This window comes from Hypanus sabinus, chromosome 11 (assembly GCF_030144855.1).
Source record: "Hypanus sabinus isolate sHypSab1 chromosome 11, sHypSab1.hap1, whole genome shotgun sequence".
NCBI lineage: Eukaryota > Metazoa > Chordata > Chondrichthyes > Myliobatiformes > Dasyatidae > Hypanus > Hypanus sabinus.
The window spans coordinates 113,870,611-113,887,845 of record NC_082716.1 but is presented as its reverse complement, the minus strand read 5'-3'; the positions used below and the strand labels follow the sequence as shown (position 1 = coordinate 113,887,845).

Here is a 17,235-nt window from a genome sequence, read left to right as displayed (position 1 = left end):
TAGTTCTTGTCATTTTTCAGTTTTAACTATATAACAATCACAGCACGGAAACAGGCCATCTCAGCCCTCCTAGTCAGTGCCGAACTCTTAATTTCACCTAGTCCCACCTACCCGCACTCAGCCCATAACCCTCCACTCCTTTCCTGTTCATATACCTATCCAATTTTTCCTTAAATGACACAACTGAACTGGTCTCTACTACTTCTACAGGAAGCTCATTCCTCACAGCTGTCACTCTCTGAGTAAAGAAATACCCCCTCGTGTTTCTCTTAAACTTCTGCCCCCAACTCTCAGATCATGTCCTCTCGTTTGAATCTCCCCTACTCTCAATGGAAACAGCCTACTCACGTCAACTCTATCTATCCCTCTCAAAATTTTAAATACCTCGATCAAATCCCCCCTCAACCTTCTACGCTCCAATGAATAGAGACCTAACTTGTTCAACCTTTCTCTGTAACTTTTCGGGAAGTATGAGTGTGAGGGCAGCTTGTTGTTCTCGGTGTCGGATGTGGGAGGTCCTGGAGTCTCCGAGCCTCCCGAAAGTCCACATCTGCGCCAGGTGCACCGAACTGCAGCTCCTGAGGGACCGAGTTAGGGAACTGGAGCTGCAGCTCAATGACCTTCGCCTGGTCAGGGAGAGTGAGGAGGTGATAGAGAGGAGTTACAGGCAGGTGGTCACTCCGGGGCCACGGGAGGCAGATAGGTGGGTCATGGTCAGGAAGGGGAAGAGGCAGGTACGAGAGAGTACCCCGGTGGCTGTACCCCTTCACAATCAGTACTCATGTTTGAGTACTGTTGTGGGGGACAGCCTTCCTGGTGGAAGTGACAGTGGCCGGGCCTCCAGCACAGAAGACGGCCCTGTAGCTCAGAAGGGTAGGGATAGAAGAAAGAGGACCATATTAATAGGGGACTCGATAGTCAGGGGTTCTGACAGGCGGTTCTGTGGAGGTGATCGGGAGTCCCGGATGGTAATTTGCCTCCCTGGTGCCAGGGTTCGGGACGTTTCTGATCGCATCCAAGATATCCTGAAGTGGGAGGGTGAGGAGCCAGAGGTCGTGGTACATGTAGATACCAATGACATAGGTAGGAAAGGGGAAGAGGTCCTGAAACGAGAGTATAGGGTGTTAGGAATGCAGTTAAGAAGAAGGACCGCAAAGGTAGTAATCTCGGGATTACTGCCTGTGCCACGCGACAGTGAGAGTAGGAATAGAATTAGGTGGAGGATGAATGCGTGGCTGTGGGATTGGGGCAGGGATTCAAGTTTCTGGATCATTGGGACCTCTTCTGGGGCAGGCGTGACCTGTTCAAGAAGGACGGGTTACACTTGAATCCTGGGGGGACCAATATCCTAGCGGGGAGGTTTGCTAGGGCTACAGGGCAGACTTTAAACTAGTAAGATGGGGGGGCAGGAATCAATTTGAGGAAACCATGGGAGAGGAGGTTAGTTCACCAGGAGAGCAAGTAAATAGACAGTGTGTGAGGGAGGAAAGGCAGGTGATGGAGAAGGGATGCGCTCAGCCCGAAGATGTAGGGGAGAAGAAAGAAAAGGATAATAAATTTGAATGCATTTTTAGGGGTGAAAAGAGAGGAAGGGGTGGAGAGTATCTTAAATGTATCTGTTTTAATGCTAGGAGCATTGTAAGAAAGGTGGATGAGCTTAAAGCGTGGATTGATACCTGGAATTATGATGTTGTAGCTATTAGTGAAACATGGTTGCGGGAAGGGTGTGATTGGCAACTAAATATTCCTGGATTTAGTTGCTTCAGGTGTGATAGAGTAGCAGGGGCCAGAGGAGGAGGTGTTGCATTGCTTGTCCGAGAAAATCTTATGGCAGTGCTTTGGAAGGATAGATTAGAGAGCTCCTCTAGGGAGGCTATTTGGGTGGAATTGAGGAATGGGAAGTGTGTAGTAACACTGACAGGAGTGTATTATAGGCCACCTAATGGGGAGCGTGAGTTGGAAGAGCAAATGTGTAAGGAGATAGCAGATATTTGTAGTAAACACAAGGTGGTGGTTGTGGGAGATTTTAATTTTCCACACGTAGACTGGGAAGCTCATTCTGTAAAAGGGCTGGATAGTTTAGAGTTTGTGAAATGTGTGCAGGATAGTTTTTTGCAACAATACATAGAAGTATCGACTAGAGATGGGGCAGTGTTGGATCTCCTGTTAGGGAATGCGATAGGTCAGCTGACAGATGTATGTGTTGGGGAGCACTTCGGGTCCAGTGATCACAATAGCATTAGCTTCAATATAATTATGGAGAAGGACAGGACAGGACCTAGAGTTGAGATTTTTGATTGGAGAAAGGCTAACTTTGAGGAGATGTGAAGGGATTTAGAGAGAGTGGATTGGGTCAAGTTGTTGTATGGGAAGGATGTAATAGAGAAATGGAGGTCATTTAAGGGTGAAATTATGAGGGTACAGAATCTTTATGTTCCTGTTAGGTTGAAAGGAAAGGTTAAAGGTTTGAAAGCACCATGGTTTTCAAGGGATATTAGAAATTTGGTTTGGAAAAAGAGGGATGTCTACAATAGATATAGGCAGCATGGAGTAAAGGAATTGCTCGAGGAATATAAAGAATGTAAAAGGAATCTTAAGAAAGAGATTAGAAAAGCTAAAAGAAGATACGAGGTTGGTTTGGCAAATAAGGTGGAAGTAAATCCGAAAGGTTTCTACAGTTATATTAAAAGCAAGAGGATAGTGAGGGATAAAATTGGTCCCTTAGAGAATCAGGGTGGACAGCTATGTGTGGAGCCGAGGGAGATGGGAGAGATTTTGAACGATTTCTTCTCCGGTATTCACTAAGGAGAAGGATATTGAATTGTGTAAGGTGTGGGAAACAAGTAAGGAAGTTATGGAACCTATGACAATTAAAGAGGTGGAAGTACTGGCGCTTTTAAGAAATTTAAAAGTGGATAAATCTCCGGGTCCTGACAGGATATTCCCCAGGACCTTGAGGGAAGTTTGTATAGAAATAGCAGGAGCTCTGACGGAGATCTTTAAGATGTCATTAGAAACGGGGATTGTGCTGGAGGATTGGCGTATTGCTCATGTGGTTCCATTGTTTAAAAAGGGTTCTAGAAGTAAGCCTAGCAATTATAGACCTGTCAGTTTGACATCAGTGGTGGGTAAATTAATGAGAAGTATTCTTAGAGATAGTATTAATAATTATCTGGATAGACAGGATCTGATTAGGAGTAGCCAGCATGGATTTGTGCGTGGAAGGTCATGTTTGACAAACCTTATTGAATTTTTTGAAGAAGTTACGAGGAATGTTGATGAGGGTAAGGCAGTGGATGTAGTCTATATGGACTTCAGCAAAGCCTTTGACAAAGTTTCACATGGAAGGTTAGTTAAGAAGGTTCAGTCGTTAGGTATTAATGCTGGAGTAATAAAATGGATTCAACAGTGGCTAGATGGGAGATGCCAGAGAGTAGTGGTGGATAATTGTTTATTGGGATGGAGGCCGGTGACTAGCGGGGTGCCTCAGGGATCTGTTTTGGTCCCAATGTTGTTTGTAATATACATAAGTGATCTGGATGATGGGGTGGTAAATTGGATTAGTAAGTATGCCGATGATACTAAGGTAGGAGGTGTTGTGGATAATGAGGTGGGTTTTCAAAGCTTGCAGGGAGATTTATGCTGGTTAGAAGAATGGGCTGAACATTGGCAGATGGAGTTTAATGCTGAGAAGTGTGAGGTTCTACATTTTGGCAGGAATAATCCAAATAGAACATACAGGGTAAATGGTAGGGCATTGAGGAATGCAGAGGAACAGAGAGATCTAGGAATAACAGTGCATAGTTCCCTGAAGGTGGAGTCTCATGTAGATAAGGTGGTGAAGAAGGCTTTTGGAACGCTGGCCTTTATAAATCAAAGCATTGAGTAGAGAAGTTGGAATGTAATGTTAAAATCGTACAAGGCATTGGTAAGGCCAAATTTAGAATATTGTGTGCAGTTCTGGTCACCGAATTATAGGAAAGATATCAATAAATTAGAGAGTGCAGAGACGATTTACTAGGATGTTACCTGGGTTTCAGCACTTAAGTTACAGAGAAAGGTTGAACAAGTTAGGTCTCTATTCATTGGAGCGTAGAAGGTTGAGGGGGGGATTTGATCGAGGTATTTAAAATTTTGAGAGGGATAGATAGAGTTGATGTGAATAGGCTGTTTCCATTGAGAGTAGGGGAGATTCAAACGAGAGGACATGATTTGAGAGTTGGGGGCAGAAGTTTAAGGGAAACACGAGGGGGTATTTCTTTACTCAGAGAGTGATAGCTGTGTGGTATGAGCTTCCTGTAGAAGTAGTAGAGGCCAGTTCAGTTGTGTCATTTAAGGTAAAATTGGATAGGTATATGGACAGGAAAGGAGTGGAGGGTTATGGGCTGAGTGTGGGTAGGTGGGACTAGGTGAGATTAAGGTGGACTAGGAGGGCCGAGATGACCTGTTTCTGTGCTGTGATTGTTATATGGTTATATGTTGGTGCTGGAATTGTGGGCTGCCCCCAGCAGATCCTCGGACTTTGTTGGTTGTTAGCATAAATGACACATTTCACTGTATGTTTCGATGTATATATGACAAATAAAGCTAATCTTCTGGACCCTGACCAATGCCAACACACCCCTTTTAAGATATGAAGCTCCTCAAAACTGCTCACAATACTAGATCTTAGTTGTGTAGCCCATAAAGCTGGAACCGAATGGAAAATGGTTGTGTTCGTCTTCAGTTTGCATGTAGGATTTATCTGCAGGTACCCAAAACCTACTGTGTGACTGATCAATACCACTGTACCTATCATGAGATGGCAGCCCGCCTGCCAACATGCACAAATTCCTTTTTGTTGATATCCTGCTCTTCCCTGTTACAGACCAGCTGCCTGCAGTACCTGGATGCGAGGAACACACCGCTGCTCGATCACTCCGCGCCTTTTGTAGCTCGTGCGTTGCGGATCAGCAGCAGCCTCGTAGTGCTTCATTTGGAGAATGCCAGTTTATCCGGCCGACCGCTCATGCTCCTGGGTAAGATGCCAAATCTAGCCACGAGTCATAACAGAGGTGGGGCTCTGACCTCCTGTGTTTTAAAGAAGAAAAGATAAACTGAGGTAATAGCCGAATAAGATAGAGGGGTTGCAGGGATTTATCAATATGTCACCTGGATTAAGAGAGCATGGCTTAAGAGGATAGGGCTGTTCCCTTTGGAGTGAAGGAGGATGAGAGGTGACTTGATAGAGACGTACAAGATGATAAGAGGCATAAATTGAGTGAGCAGCCAGAGACCTTTTCCCAGGATGGAAATGGCTATTATGATAGAGCATAACTTTACGGTGATTGGAGGAAAGTATAGGGGGAGATATCAGAGGTAAGTTTCTTTACGCCGAGAGTGGTGGGTGCATGGAACGCCCTGCCAGGGATGGTGACAGAGGCAGGTACATTAGGGACATTTAAGAAATTCTTAGATAGGGACCTGGATGATAGAAAAATGGGGAAGGATTAGTACGTTCTTAGAGTAGGTAAAGAGTTGGCACAGTATTGTGGCCTGAAGGGCCCATATTGTGCTGTACTTTGTTCTGTGAATAAACTCTGCATGCAAGAAGCAGGTACCTAGAAAGTTAAGTCTGGATACTTTGATTCAAAAGGCAGATCAGTGAAATGAGCTTGTCATGGGGCAGAGCACCATTGGTATATGAATACTACCTAAGACCCTAAGACATGGGAGCAGAATTAAGCCATTCAGTCTGTCTGCTCTACCATTTGAGCATGACTGATTTATTATCCCTTTTCTCCCTGTAAGCTTTGAAGCCTTACTATCAGAAACCTAAAAAGCTCTTTAAATGTACCCCATGACTTGGCCTCCACAGCCTTCTGTGGCAATAACTTCCACAGGATCACCAACCTCTGGTTAAAGGAATTCCTCCTCATCTCTGTTCTAAAGGGTCGTCCTCGTATTCTGAGGCTGTGCCCTCCGGTCTTAGACTCTCCCACTATCTCAAGGTGTGCCTGCTCTTCCTCCTAACAGCAACGGCCCTGAAGATGAATATGACGCTGCGAGAGCTCTTCCTGGCGGACAACAAGCTGAATGGACTCCAGGACGCGGCTCAGCTGGGGAATCTGCTGAAGTTCAACTGCACTATCCAGCTAATGGATCTGCGCAACAATCATATTCTGGACTCGGGTATGCAGCACAGATTGTGTGTCACACCTTGATCTCTGGACAGCGCTGAGTCTCTTGGTACAGTCAATGGCCACTCCTATAGCTAATAAAGTGGCCACTGAGTACGTGTCTGTGGTCATCTGCTGCTGTAGCCCATCCACTTCAAGGTTCAATGTGTTGTGTATTCAGAGATGCTCTTCTGCACACCACTGTTGTAATGTGTGGTTGTTTCAGGTACTGTCACCTTCCTGGTCAGCTTGACCAGTCTGGCCATTCTCCTTTGATCTCTCATTAATGAGGTGTTTTCACCCACAGAACTGCCACTCACTGGCTTTTTTTTTGTTTTCACACCATTCTCTGTAAACCTAGAGGCTGCTGTGTGTGAAAATCCCAGGATATCAGCAATTTCTGAGATACTCAAACCACCCTGTCTGGCACCAAAAATCATTCCACAGTCAAAGTCACTTAGATCCCATTTCTTCCCCGTTCTAATATTTGATTGGAATGATAACTGAACCTCTTGAGCATGTCTGCATGTCTATATGCATCAAGTTGCTGTCACATGATTGGCTGATTAGATATTTGCATTAACGAGCAGATGTACAGATGTACCGAATAAAATGGCCAGATACACAATGTTGCAATGTAGGTTTATGATGTAACCAATGGGCTACCAGAAGATAATTGCACAGGAGGTGCTCTGTCTGTCCAAAGTCCTTTTCCCAGTAGTATATTGGATTGAAAGGAACAGCCTCCATGAAATAGCATGGGAACATTTGTAGAGCTTCAAAGTTCAAATTAAATTTATTATCAAAGTACATGTTTGTCACCATATACAACCCTGAGATTCATCATCTTGCAGGCACACTCAATATATCCATAATAGAATAATAATCATAATGGAAACAATGAAAGACCACACCAGAGTACAAAGGACAACAAACTGTGCAAGGACATAAAGAAGGAAGAATAAATAAATAAATAAACAAATAAACAGGCAAATAAACAAATAATACATATTGAGAACATGAGATGAAAAGTCCTTGAAAGTGAGTCCATTGGTTGTGGGAGTATTTCAGTGATGGGCCGAGTGAAGTTATCCCCTTTGGTTGAAGAGCCTGATGGTTCGGGGTAATAACTGTTCCCAAACCTGGTGGTGCAAGTCCTGAGGCCCCTGTACCGTGCTGATGGCAGCAGCAAGAAGTAAGCACATCCTGGGTGGTAGGGGTCCTTGATGATGGACTGGGCTGAATCCACTACTTTTTGTAGGATTTTCCATTCAAAGACATTAGTGTTTCCATTACCAGGGCATGATGTAGCCAGTCAATATACACGTCACGACGCAACCAGAGAAGTTTGTAACTTATAGATCATCCTGAGTCTTTGCAAACTCCTAAGGAAGAAGAGGTGCTGCACTTGTACAAATTTATTCATGGGAATTGGCCCCTGCTAATTTTTTTTGGATTCAAGGTAGGAGAATGAGAAAGTGTATAATCTGACAAAGGTGAAACCAGGTGAAGGGGAAAGTTTGTGGGTGGGGAGAGGAGAATAAGTAAGAAGCTGGAAGGTGACAGGTGGAAATGGTAAAGGGGTGAAAAAGAAAATATTTGACAAGAGAGGAGAGTGGACCAAGAAGAAAAGAAAGGAAGAGGGGAACGAGAGGGAGGTAAAGGGCAGTCGAGGAGATGGGGGGGGGGAACCAAAATGGGGTAAAGAAAAAGGGAGAAGGAGGGAGGGGGAGAAATTACTTGAAGTTAGAGGTTAGATTGCAGGCTACCCAGATTGAATACTGTATGATTTGTTGCCCCTGCAGCTTGACTTTGGCCTCCTCGTAGCAGAGGAGGCCATAGACTGATATGTCAGAATTGAAATGTGTGGCCATCGGGTGATCCTGTCTTTTGTGGCAAGCAGAGTGAAGATCCCTGACAAAGCTGTTCCTTTCCCCCCAAATTTACATCAGATCTCACTGATGTAGAGGAGGCCACACTGGGACCACCAGGTACAATAGATGACCTGCAAGTGAAGTGGTGTCCCACCTGGAAACTCTGTTTAGGGCCCTGAAGGGTGATGAGAGAGGAAACGTAGAGGCAACTGAATGCCCACAGGAAAATGAATCTAAGGGTTGTATATATTGATATGCGCTTTGATAATAAATTTACTTTAAACTTTGAGGAGGGAAATGAGTGAGGAGAGACAAGGGAGTCGCATAGAAGTCAATCCCTACAGAAAGCGGGTTCAGAGGGAAGGGAAAGATCTGCTTAGTGGTAGCATCCCGTTGGAGATGGTGGAAGTTACGGAGAGTGACGTGCTCGATATGGTGTGTCTCTGGGCCAGGCAGGAGTTCACAGCTCCTATTTATCTCTATTCCTCATTGAGCTCTGATGCAAAGTGCATTTATGTAGATTACTTTTGGCTACTTAGACACTTTCTTGTGTTTAAAATTACCAGAGCATTATATGACCCGTCCTGATTAAAGGTCTGTCTGAAACATTGACTATTGACTCTTTTCCATAGATTTTGTGTGGCCTGCTGAGTTCCAGGAGCATTTTGCATGTGTTGCAGTGCATTATATATTGGCCATTTGGATTTGGCCCCAAAGATTGGCCTGGAAGGCATATGCACAAAAATAAACTTGTTTTCAGCAATAAAGGGAATAACCAAAGGTGAATAAAAATCAGCATAGTTTGACTGCACTATACTTTATTTCCAGGTTTGGCGTACATATCTGATGGGTTGAAGGAGCAGAGACAGGGTCTGGTTACATTGGTTTTGTGGAACAATCAGTTAACCCACAATGGAATGACCTATATGGCAGCTGCCCTGGTGAGTTAAATGACCAATACTGTAAACTATATCCCTTCACTGTTATCTCTCCTTGCATTGAGTAAACTGTACACCACTGTGGGCATTTTATGACCATGACTTTGACTTCCTGTTATTTCATTTTGGTACCTTTACTGTCCACAGTATACAACCTGAAATTTGTACTCTTAACAGACATTCACAAAACAAGACCCTGTAGAATGAATGATAGAACATCAAAGCCCTGAAGCTCCCTACCTCCACAAAAGCATCAACCTCCCTCCCCCCACTTGCGCCAGCAGAAGTACCGACCCCATCCCCACCACCATGCAAACAACAGCAAAATCCCCCTTGATCCATCAAAATTACAGTCCATAACCCAGCTCTTTGCAATCTCGTACAGGCGCTCTCTCCCCAGCAAGGGAGATGTCGCTCCTATCACAACGAGAGCAGAGACCAGCAATTCTGATGTTACAATTTTCCACATCGCTTCTCCACAAGTCCCCTCAACTTGAGATGTAATTGCCCTATTTAATATCAAACCAGTCTGTGACCAACTCTTGTGCCAAGAAGAATCTACCATCAGGGTGGAGGAGCAACACCTTATCTAGGTCGCCTCCAACCTGATGGCGTGAGTATCTTTTTTTTTTCTCCCACCACTCCCTCCCCATTCCTTTCTTCCTCTATTCTCCACTCTGAACTTTTACCTCTCCTCATCTGCCTGTCACCCCTGGTGCCCTTTCTCCTTCCCTTTCTCCCATGGTCCACTCTCCTCTCATCAGATTCCTTCTTCTCCAGCCCTTGACCTTTCCTACACACCTGGCTTCACCTTTCACCTTCCAGCCATCCTCCCCCTTCCTTCTCATTGCTGAAGAAATATCGACTCATTTTCATAGATGCTGTCTGTCCTCCTGAGTTCCTCCACCATTTTGTGTGTGTTCCTCTGGGCTTCCAGCGTCTGCAGACTTCCTTGTATTTATAATATCAATGTGAACTTCAAGAAAGCTTTTACAATCTTTGACTGGGTGAGAGCAGCTTCAAGTATACGCAAGAAGCTCGATGCCATACAAGATCTTGCAGCGTGCCTGCTAGGCACCCCATCATTCACTCAGTCCACCACCTTCATAGAGTAGTGACAGCAGTGTGTACCATCTAAAGGATGCCCCGCTGCAGAGTCAGAATAGATTTTAATATCACCAGCATACATAGTGAAATTTGTTGGAATTACAGCAGCAGTACATTGCAATACATGATAATGGGGGGGGGGGGGGGGGGAATTGAATTGCTGTGTGTATGTATATAGTAAAGTAAGTAGTGCAAAAATAGAAATTTAAAAAAGTACCAGGGTAGTGTTCACGGATTCAATGTCCATTCAGAAAATGGATGGTAGATGGGAAGAAGCTGTTCCTGAATCTCTGAATGTGTGCCTGCAGGCTTTTGTATGTCCTTGCTGATGGTAGCAATGAGAAGAAGGCATGATCTAGATGTTGTGGCTAATCTAAATTCTTAATTTGCCCATTAAGCCATTGAAGTTTAGGGCAGCAATGAAAGTCCTCCATCTTTGGTGGTGTTCATGGCTTTCATGTCAGTAGCTTCCTCTTGTTTTACTATCAGTCACGCAAGTGCTGTGTGGAGACTCAGGAATACCATCGCCCACAGATGTAGAATTCTTCATTGCTGTTTCCGTGACAATTTTGTTTGACCAGTCAGGGTTGTTAGACCTGAGCTGACCTCCTGAACCTGGAGGACCAGTGGACCACTCTTAGTCTTCCCTCTACCCTTTGACCTGTATGGCATGGGTGACCCTACTAAGAGCCAAAGCATAAAGCCCTGACTCCAGCCAACATAGCTCTCTGGATCATTGAAGCACACAAACCACAATACCGTTGTGGTCCTCTTGAAGGGGATAATCTAATGACATAATTTTAAGATGATTGGAGGAAAGTATAGGAGTGTTGTCAGAGATGAGTATTTTTACACAGTGAGTGGAGGGTGTGTGGATTGCCCTGCAAAGAGTGGTAGCAGGTACAAAAGGGACATTTAAGTGATGCTCAGATAAGTACATTGATGAAAGAAAAAATGGAGGGCTATGTAGGAAGGATTGGTTAGATTAATCATAAAACAGGTTAAAAGAGTAGCACAACATTGTGGACTGAAGGGTCTGCTGTAACATTCTATGTTCATGTTAATACCAGTAAGCTTTCATTGAATTACTGAATTTCAGGCTATTTTCTGTACTTTTAATTAACTCCTGACAGGAAAAGTTTTCTTTGTAATGTCAACAATCTGATTTAAGTTGAATTTGAACAGATTCTTTTTCCTTCCTCTTCTCCTTCAGCCCTACACGTTGAGTTTGGAGACGTTAAATCTCGGTCACAATGCTATAGGGAATGAGGGCGTGCATAAATTAAAAGATGGGCTGATTGCAAACCGATCAGTTCTGCGATTAGGATTGGCGTCTACAAAGCTCACCTGTGAAGGTATGTGCCAAGGGACAGCCTGATCATACACGTGACTGGAAAATTAGGTCAGTGATTACTTACATCCGATTCAGCGGTTTAAGGTCAATTCCTGTGGTGGGAGGGTTTAAGACCAGAGGATGCAGTCTCAGAATAGAAGGGCATCCTTTTAGAATGGAGCTGAGGAAGAATATCTATGGCCAGAGGATGGTGAATCTGTGGAATTCATTGCTGTGGAGGCTGAGTCATTGGGTATATTTAGGGCAGAGGCTGATTGGTTCTTAGTTACTCAGGGCATGAAGGGATATGAGGAGGAAGCAGGAGATTGGAACTGTGAGGGAAATGGATCAGCCGTGATGAAATGTTGATGCAGGCTCAGTGGGCCAAATGGCCTAATTCTGCTCCTATATCTGAAGGTCTAATTTCTGATGAAGTAATTTGAAGGGTAAGTTAATGATGGCTGATGTACAGCATTGTCCTAGATTTTCTGATTTGTGTTTTAGTGCCAGATTCACTTATCACATGTACATTGAAACAGAGTGAAATGCATCATTTGCATTAACAACCAACACAACCTAAGGAGGTGCTGGGGGATGCCATACATTTCATTGTCAACATAACATATCCAGATTGTTCAGCAGTACAACAGCAAAGCAAGTCCCCTTTCCTCCTTGCCATCCACCCACCCACTTGTCCATCACACAGTCCATTAACCCCAGAATGCACTGCTTCTGAGCCAAAACTCTCTATTGGACATGTGGACTCACAGATATCGGACCTCCAACTTCCCTAGTGGATTCAAAGACCCAGGACTTTGGCCATTGGGTCTTGACTTCCAGTCTCCCAATCTTCAGTCTTTGGTATAACAATAGCAACAGCAAATGATCAAAACGTGTCTATCCCTTCCTGCCATCCACCCGCCCACTTACAATCACAACCCCAAGACAGGCCACCTCTAGAGTCCTGTCCACATTAACTTAGAGATTTAAAGGGAAGCTCCAGGGGGCATAAGAATTTTAAGGTGACTAGAGGAAAGTACATGGGGGATATCAGAGCTGATTTTTTTTTTGCACACCGTGACTGGTGAGTGCATGGAACGTCCTGCCAGGGATGCTGCTAGAAGCAGATATGTTAGGGACAGTTTTTTAAAAACTCTTAGGCACATGGATGATAGAAAAATCAAGGGCTGTGTAGGAAGAAAGGGTTAGATTGATCTTAGAGTAAGTAAATGGTCGATACAGCATTGTGGGCCAAAGGGCCAGTAATGTGCTCTGTTCTGCGTTTTTGCTGGAGCTCCTTTACTATGGAAAAGGAACTGAGGTTGCAGTTGAAGTGCTGTCTGGTTAGGATAGCATTGAGCTCAGGGCTGATGCTCTCCTGGATCATAGAATCCGGTGACACTCTGGTCCAAAATATCACTCGCATTAGGGTTCGCTCAAGCGATAGCCACATCTGCACCAGTGGCACCGAGCTGCAGCTCTTCAGAGACCGTGTTAAGGAACTGGAGAGGCAGCTTGATGACCTTCAGCTCATAAGGGAGAATGAGGAGGTGACAGGAGCTTACAGGGAGGTAATCACCCCTGAGGAGGCAGGACCAGGATGATTGTTAGGAGAGGGGAAAGGGAGTGAAATAGGATAAGATAAAACTTTATTTATCCTGAAGGAAATTATAGTTGCAAAGTTGCTTAGTCAAAAATATATATTTTAAAATATGAAATGTAAGCATTGAGGTACAAAATAGGATACAAAATGTGGCATTAAAAAGTAATAGTACAAAATACAGATGTGTATTGAAACCATATACTTATATACTTGAGGAGGAGTTCTAGAGTCTTCAAAGGTTTCAAAGGTACGTTTAATGTCAGAGAAATGTATACAATATACATCCTGAAATTCTTTTTCTTCACAACCATCCACAAAAAGTGCCCCAAAGAATGAATGACAGTTAAATGTTTGAACCCCAAAGCTTCCCCCACCCACGCATAAACAGCAGCAAAACAACACCCACCCACTAGCAAAAAATGCATCGGTGCCTGCCACCAAACACTCAAGTGTGCAGCAAAGCATCAGTAAAGACACAGACTTGCAGTACCTCAAAGACTACTATTCGACATACCACAGGCTCCCTTTCTCCCTTATAAGGGAAAACGAGGTGTCCCTGTTTCACAGCGAGAGGGGAGATATAACAAACAACGTGCTGATTTACGATGTTAAAAGTCTGTTGCGTCACTTTTTCTGAGCTGTGTGCCCAAAGAACTCGTGTCTTTCGGCACACAACCAGCAGCCAGCTTGCTACTTTCGATCTTCCCTGTACTCCTATGACACATCACGCGGCGATACTGACCTTGAGTCTGCCCAACTCCAGAGCCACAGAATCCTGGAAGCCTGAAGGTGCGCTAATCTTCTTGGCCGCGTCCTCGCTATGTCAAATAGCGGCCAGTCGTGAGACCCCGAGAGCGGGACCCATTCCCACAAAGAATCGAAGTCGGTGTGTAACTCTAGGTCAGGGTCTTCAAAAGAACCCTGAAAGGGAAAAATAGAGATAATAAAGATAGATAGAGCCACAAGGATCTTCTGTGGCGTTCATTGGTGCACCTTGGTGGAATCAGTCAGTACAGAGTGCCCCTGTGGCCATTCCCCTCAATAATAAGTACACTGCTTTGGATATTGTTGGTGGGGGGAACGACCTACCGGGGGAAGCTGCTGCAACATGATCTCTGACGCTGCCTCTTTCTCTGTGGCTCAGAAGCATGGTGGGGAGGGGAGGGGAAGAGGACTCCAGTAATGACACACACGAAGTTCTGGAACTCAGCAGGCCAGGCAGTGTCTATGGAAAAGAGTAAACAGTCAATGTTTCAGGCCGAGACCCTTCATCAGGACTCTTTTCCATAGTTGCTGCCTGGCCTGCTGAGTTCCTCTAGCATTTTGTGTGTGTTGTTCTGATTTCCAGCGACTGCTGATTTTCTCATCTTACTGCAGTAGTGATAAGGGGATTCCATAATTCGAAGAGGAGGCAGCAGATCCGGTGGACATGAAAGAGGCACCCAGATGGTGTGTTGCTTCCCAAGTGCCAGAGTCAGGGATGTAACTGGTCAGGTCTACAGCATTCTAAAGGAAGGGTGTTAACACCCAGAAGTCATAGTACATATTGGTACCAGTGACATAGATAGGAAAAGGGAGGAGGTCCTGAAGAGAGAATGTAGGAACTTGAGCAGAAAGCTGAAAAGCAAGACCACCAGGGTAGTAATCTCTGGATTGCTGCCTGTGCCACACACCGCTCAGTGTAAGAACAAGATGATCTGGCAGATGAATGTGTGGCTGAGTAATTGGTGCAGGGGACAGGGTTTCAGATCTCTGGATCATTGGGATCTCTTCTGGAAAAGGTATGACCTATACAAAGGGATGGGTAACACCTAAACCCAAAGGGAACCAATATCCTTGCAAACACGAGGAAATCTGCAGATGCTGGAAATTCAAGCAACACACACAAAATGCTGGTGGGACACAGCAGGCCAGGCAGCATCTATAGAAAGAAGCACAGTTGATGTTTCGGGCCGAGACCCTTCGTCAGGGCTAACTGAAAGGAAAGATAGTAAGGGATTTGAAAGTGGGGGGGGGGGGGGGGGATGCGAAATGATAGGAGAAAACAGGAGGGGGTGGGGTGAAGCTGAGAGCTGGAAAGGTGATTGGCAAAAGGGATACAGAGCTGGAGGATCATGGGACAGGAGGCCTAGGGAGAAAGAAAGGGGTGGAGCACCAGAGGGAGATGGAGAACAGGCAGAGTGATGGGCAGAGAGAGAAAAAAAAAGAGGGGGGGAAAAACTAAATATATCAGGGATGGGGTAAGAAGGGGAGGGGGCGCATTAACGGAAGTGAAAGAAGTCGATGTTCATGCCATCAGGTTGGAGGCTACCCAGTCTGTATCGGGTCTCACCAATATATAAAAGGCCACACAGGAAGCACCGGACGCAGTATACCACACCAGCCGACTCAGGTGAAGTGTCACCCCACCTGGAAGGGCTGACTGGGGCCCTGAATGGTGGTGAGGGAGGAAGTGTAAGGGCAGGTGTAGCACTTGTTCCACTTACAAGGATAAGTGACAGGAGAGAGATTGGTGGGAAGGGTTGCAGGGGACGAATGGACAGGGGAGTCGCGTAGGGAGCGATCCCTGCAGAAAACAGAAAGTGGGGGAGGGAAAGATGTGCTTGGTAGTGGGATCCCGTTGGAGGTGGTGGAAGTTACAGAGAAATGTACGTTGGACTCGGAGGCTGGTGGGGTGGTAGGTGAGGACAAGGGGAACCCTATTTCAAGTGGGGTGGCAGGTAGATGGGTTGAGGGTAGATGTGTGGGAAATGGGAGAGATGCGTTTGAGAGCAGAGTTGATGGTGTAAGAAGGGAAGCCCCTTTGTTTTAAAAAGGAAGACATCTCCTTCGTCCTGGAATGAAAAGTCTCATTCTGAGAGCAGATGTGGCAGAGACGGAGGAATTGTGAGAAGGGGATGGCATTTTTGGAAGAGACAGGGTGGGAAGAGGAATAGTCCAGGTAGCTGTGAGAGTCTGTAGACTTATAGTAGATATCAGTAGATAAGCAGTCTCCAGAGATGGAGACAGAAAGGTCAAGAAAGAGGAGGGAGGTGTCGGAAATGCACCAGGTAAATTTGAGGGCTGGGTGAAAGTTGGAGGCAAAGTTAATGAAGTCAGCGAGCTCAGCATGCGTGCAGGAGGCAGCGCCAATGCAGTCGTCGATGTAGCAAAGGAAAAGAGGGGGTCGGTTACCCGTATAGGCTTGGAACATGGACTGTTCCACAAAGCCAACAAAAAGGCAGGCATAGCTGGGACCCATGCGGGTGCCCATGGCTACACCTTTGGTTTGGAGGAAGTGGGAGGAGCCAAAGAAAAAATTATTGAGACTAAAAACTAATTTTGCTAGACGGAGGAGAGTGGTGGTAGAAGGGAATTGGTTAGGTCTGGAATCCAAATCTCTTACTGTCTTTCCTTTCAGTTAGTCCTGACGAAGGGTCTTGGCCCGAAACGTTGACTGTTCTTCTTTCTATAGATGCTGCCTGGCCTGCTGTGTTCCACCAGCGTTTTGTGTGTGTTGCTTCAATATCCTTGCAAGCAGGTTTGCTAGAGCTATTGGGGAGCATTTAATTTTGCAGAGGGAGTAGGAACCAAAGTGATAGGGCTGAGGACAGGGCAGTAAGTATTCAAGTCAATGCAGTGTACATAGAGACTGTGAGGAAGGATAGGCAGATGATAGGGCAAAATTGCAGTCAGTGAGATGTTAAAGTGTAATGGGGGGCCAAAATCGAAAAGGGTGATGAATGCAGGACTGAAAGTGTTGTACTTGAATGCGGACAGTATATGGAATAAGTTAGATGAGGTTGTAGTGCAATTAAAGATTGGCAGATATGATGTTGTGGGCATCGTTGAGTCGTGGCTGAAAGATGGTCATAATTTGGAAGCTTTACATCCAAAGACAGCCAAGTAGGCAGAGGTGGTGGTGGTGGTAGCAACGTTGGTGAAAACTGGAATCGTAAAAAGAGGTGACATAGGATCAGAAGATGTAGAATCCTTGTGGCTGAAGTTAAGAAACTGCAAGGGTAAAAAGACACTGATGGGAATTATAGAACGTAGAATATACAGCACAGTACAGGCCCTTCAGCCCACAATATTGTGCCAGCCCTTAAACCCTGCCTCCCATATAACTCCCCCCACCTGAAATTCCTCCATATACCTGTCTAGTAGTCTTTTAAATTTCACTAGTGTATCTGCCTCTACCACTGACTCAGGCAGTGCATTCCGCGCACCAACCACTCTCTGA

The 17,235-nt window shown here is 45.2% G+C and overlaps 1 protein-coding gene across 1 annotated transcript in view; it reads left to right on the top strand.

Moving 5' to 3' along the window:
* ppp1r37 (protein phosphatase 1, regulatory subunit 37) overlaps positions 1–17,235 on the top strand; it is a 138,945-nt gene that overhangs the window by 81,094 nt on the left and 40,616 nt on the right. The window contains exons 6-9 of the mRNA XM_059985181.1: positions 4,868–5,018; positions 6,016–6,171; positions 8,861–8,973; positions 11,291–11,432. Coding sequence (XP_059841164.1) covers positions 4,868–5,018; positions 6,016–6,171; positions 8,861–8,973; positions 11,291–11,432 — 562 coding nt within the window. The remainder of the gene's footprint in view (positions 1–4,867; positions 5,019–6,015; positions 6,172–8,860; positions 8,974–11,290; positions 11,433–17,235) is intronic.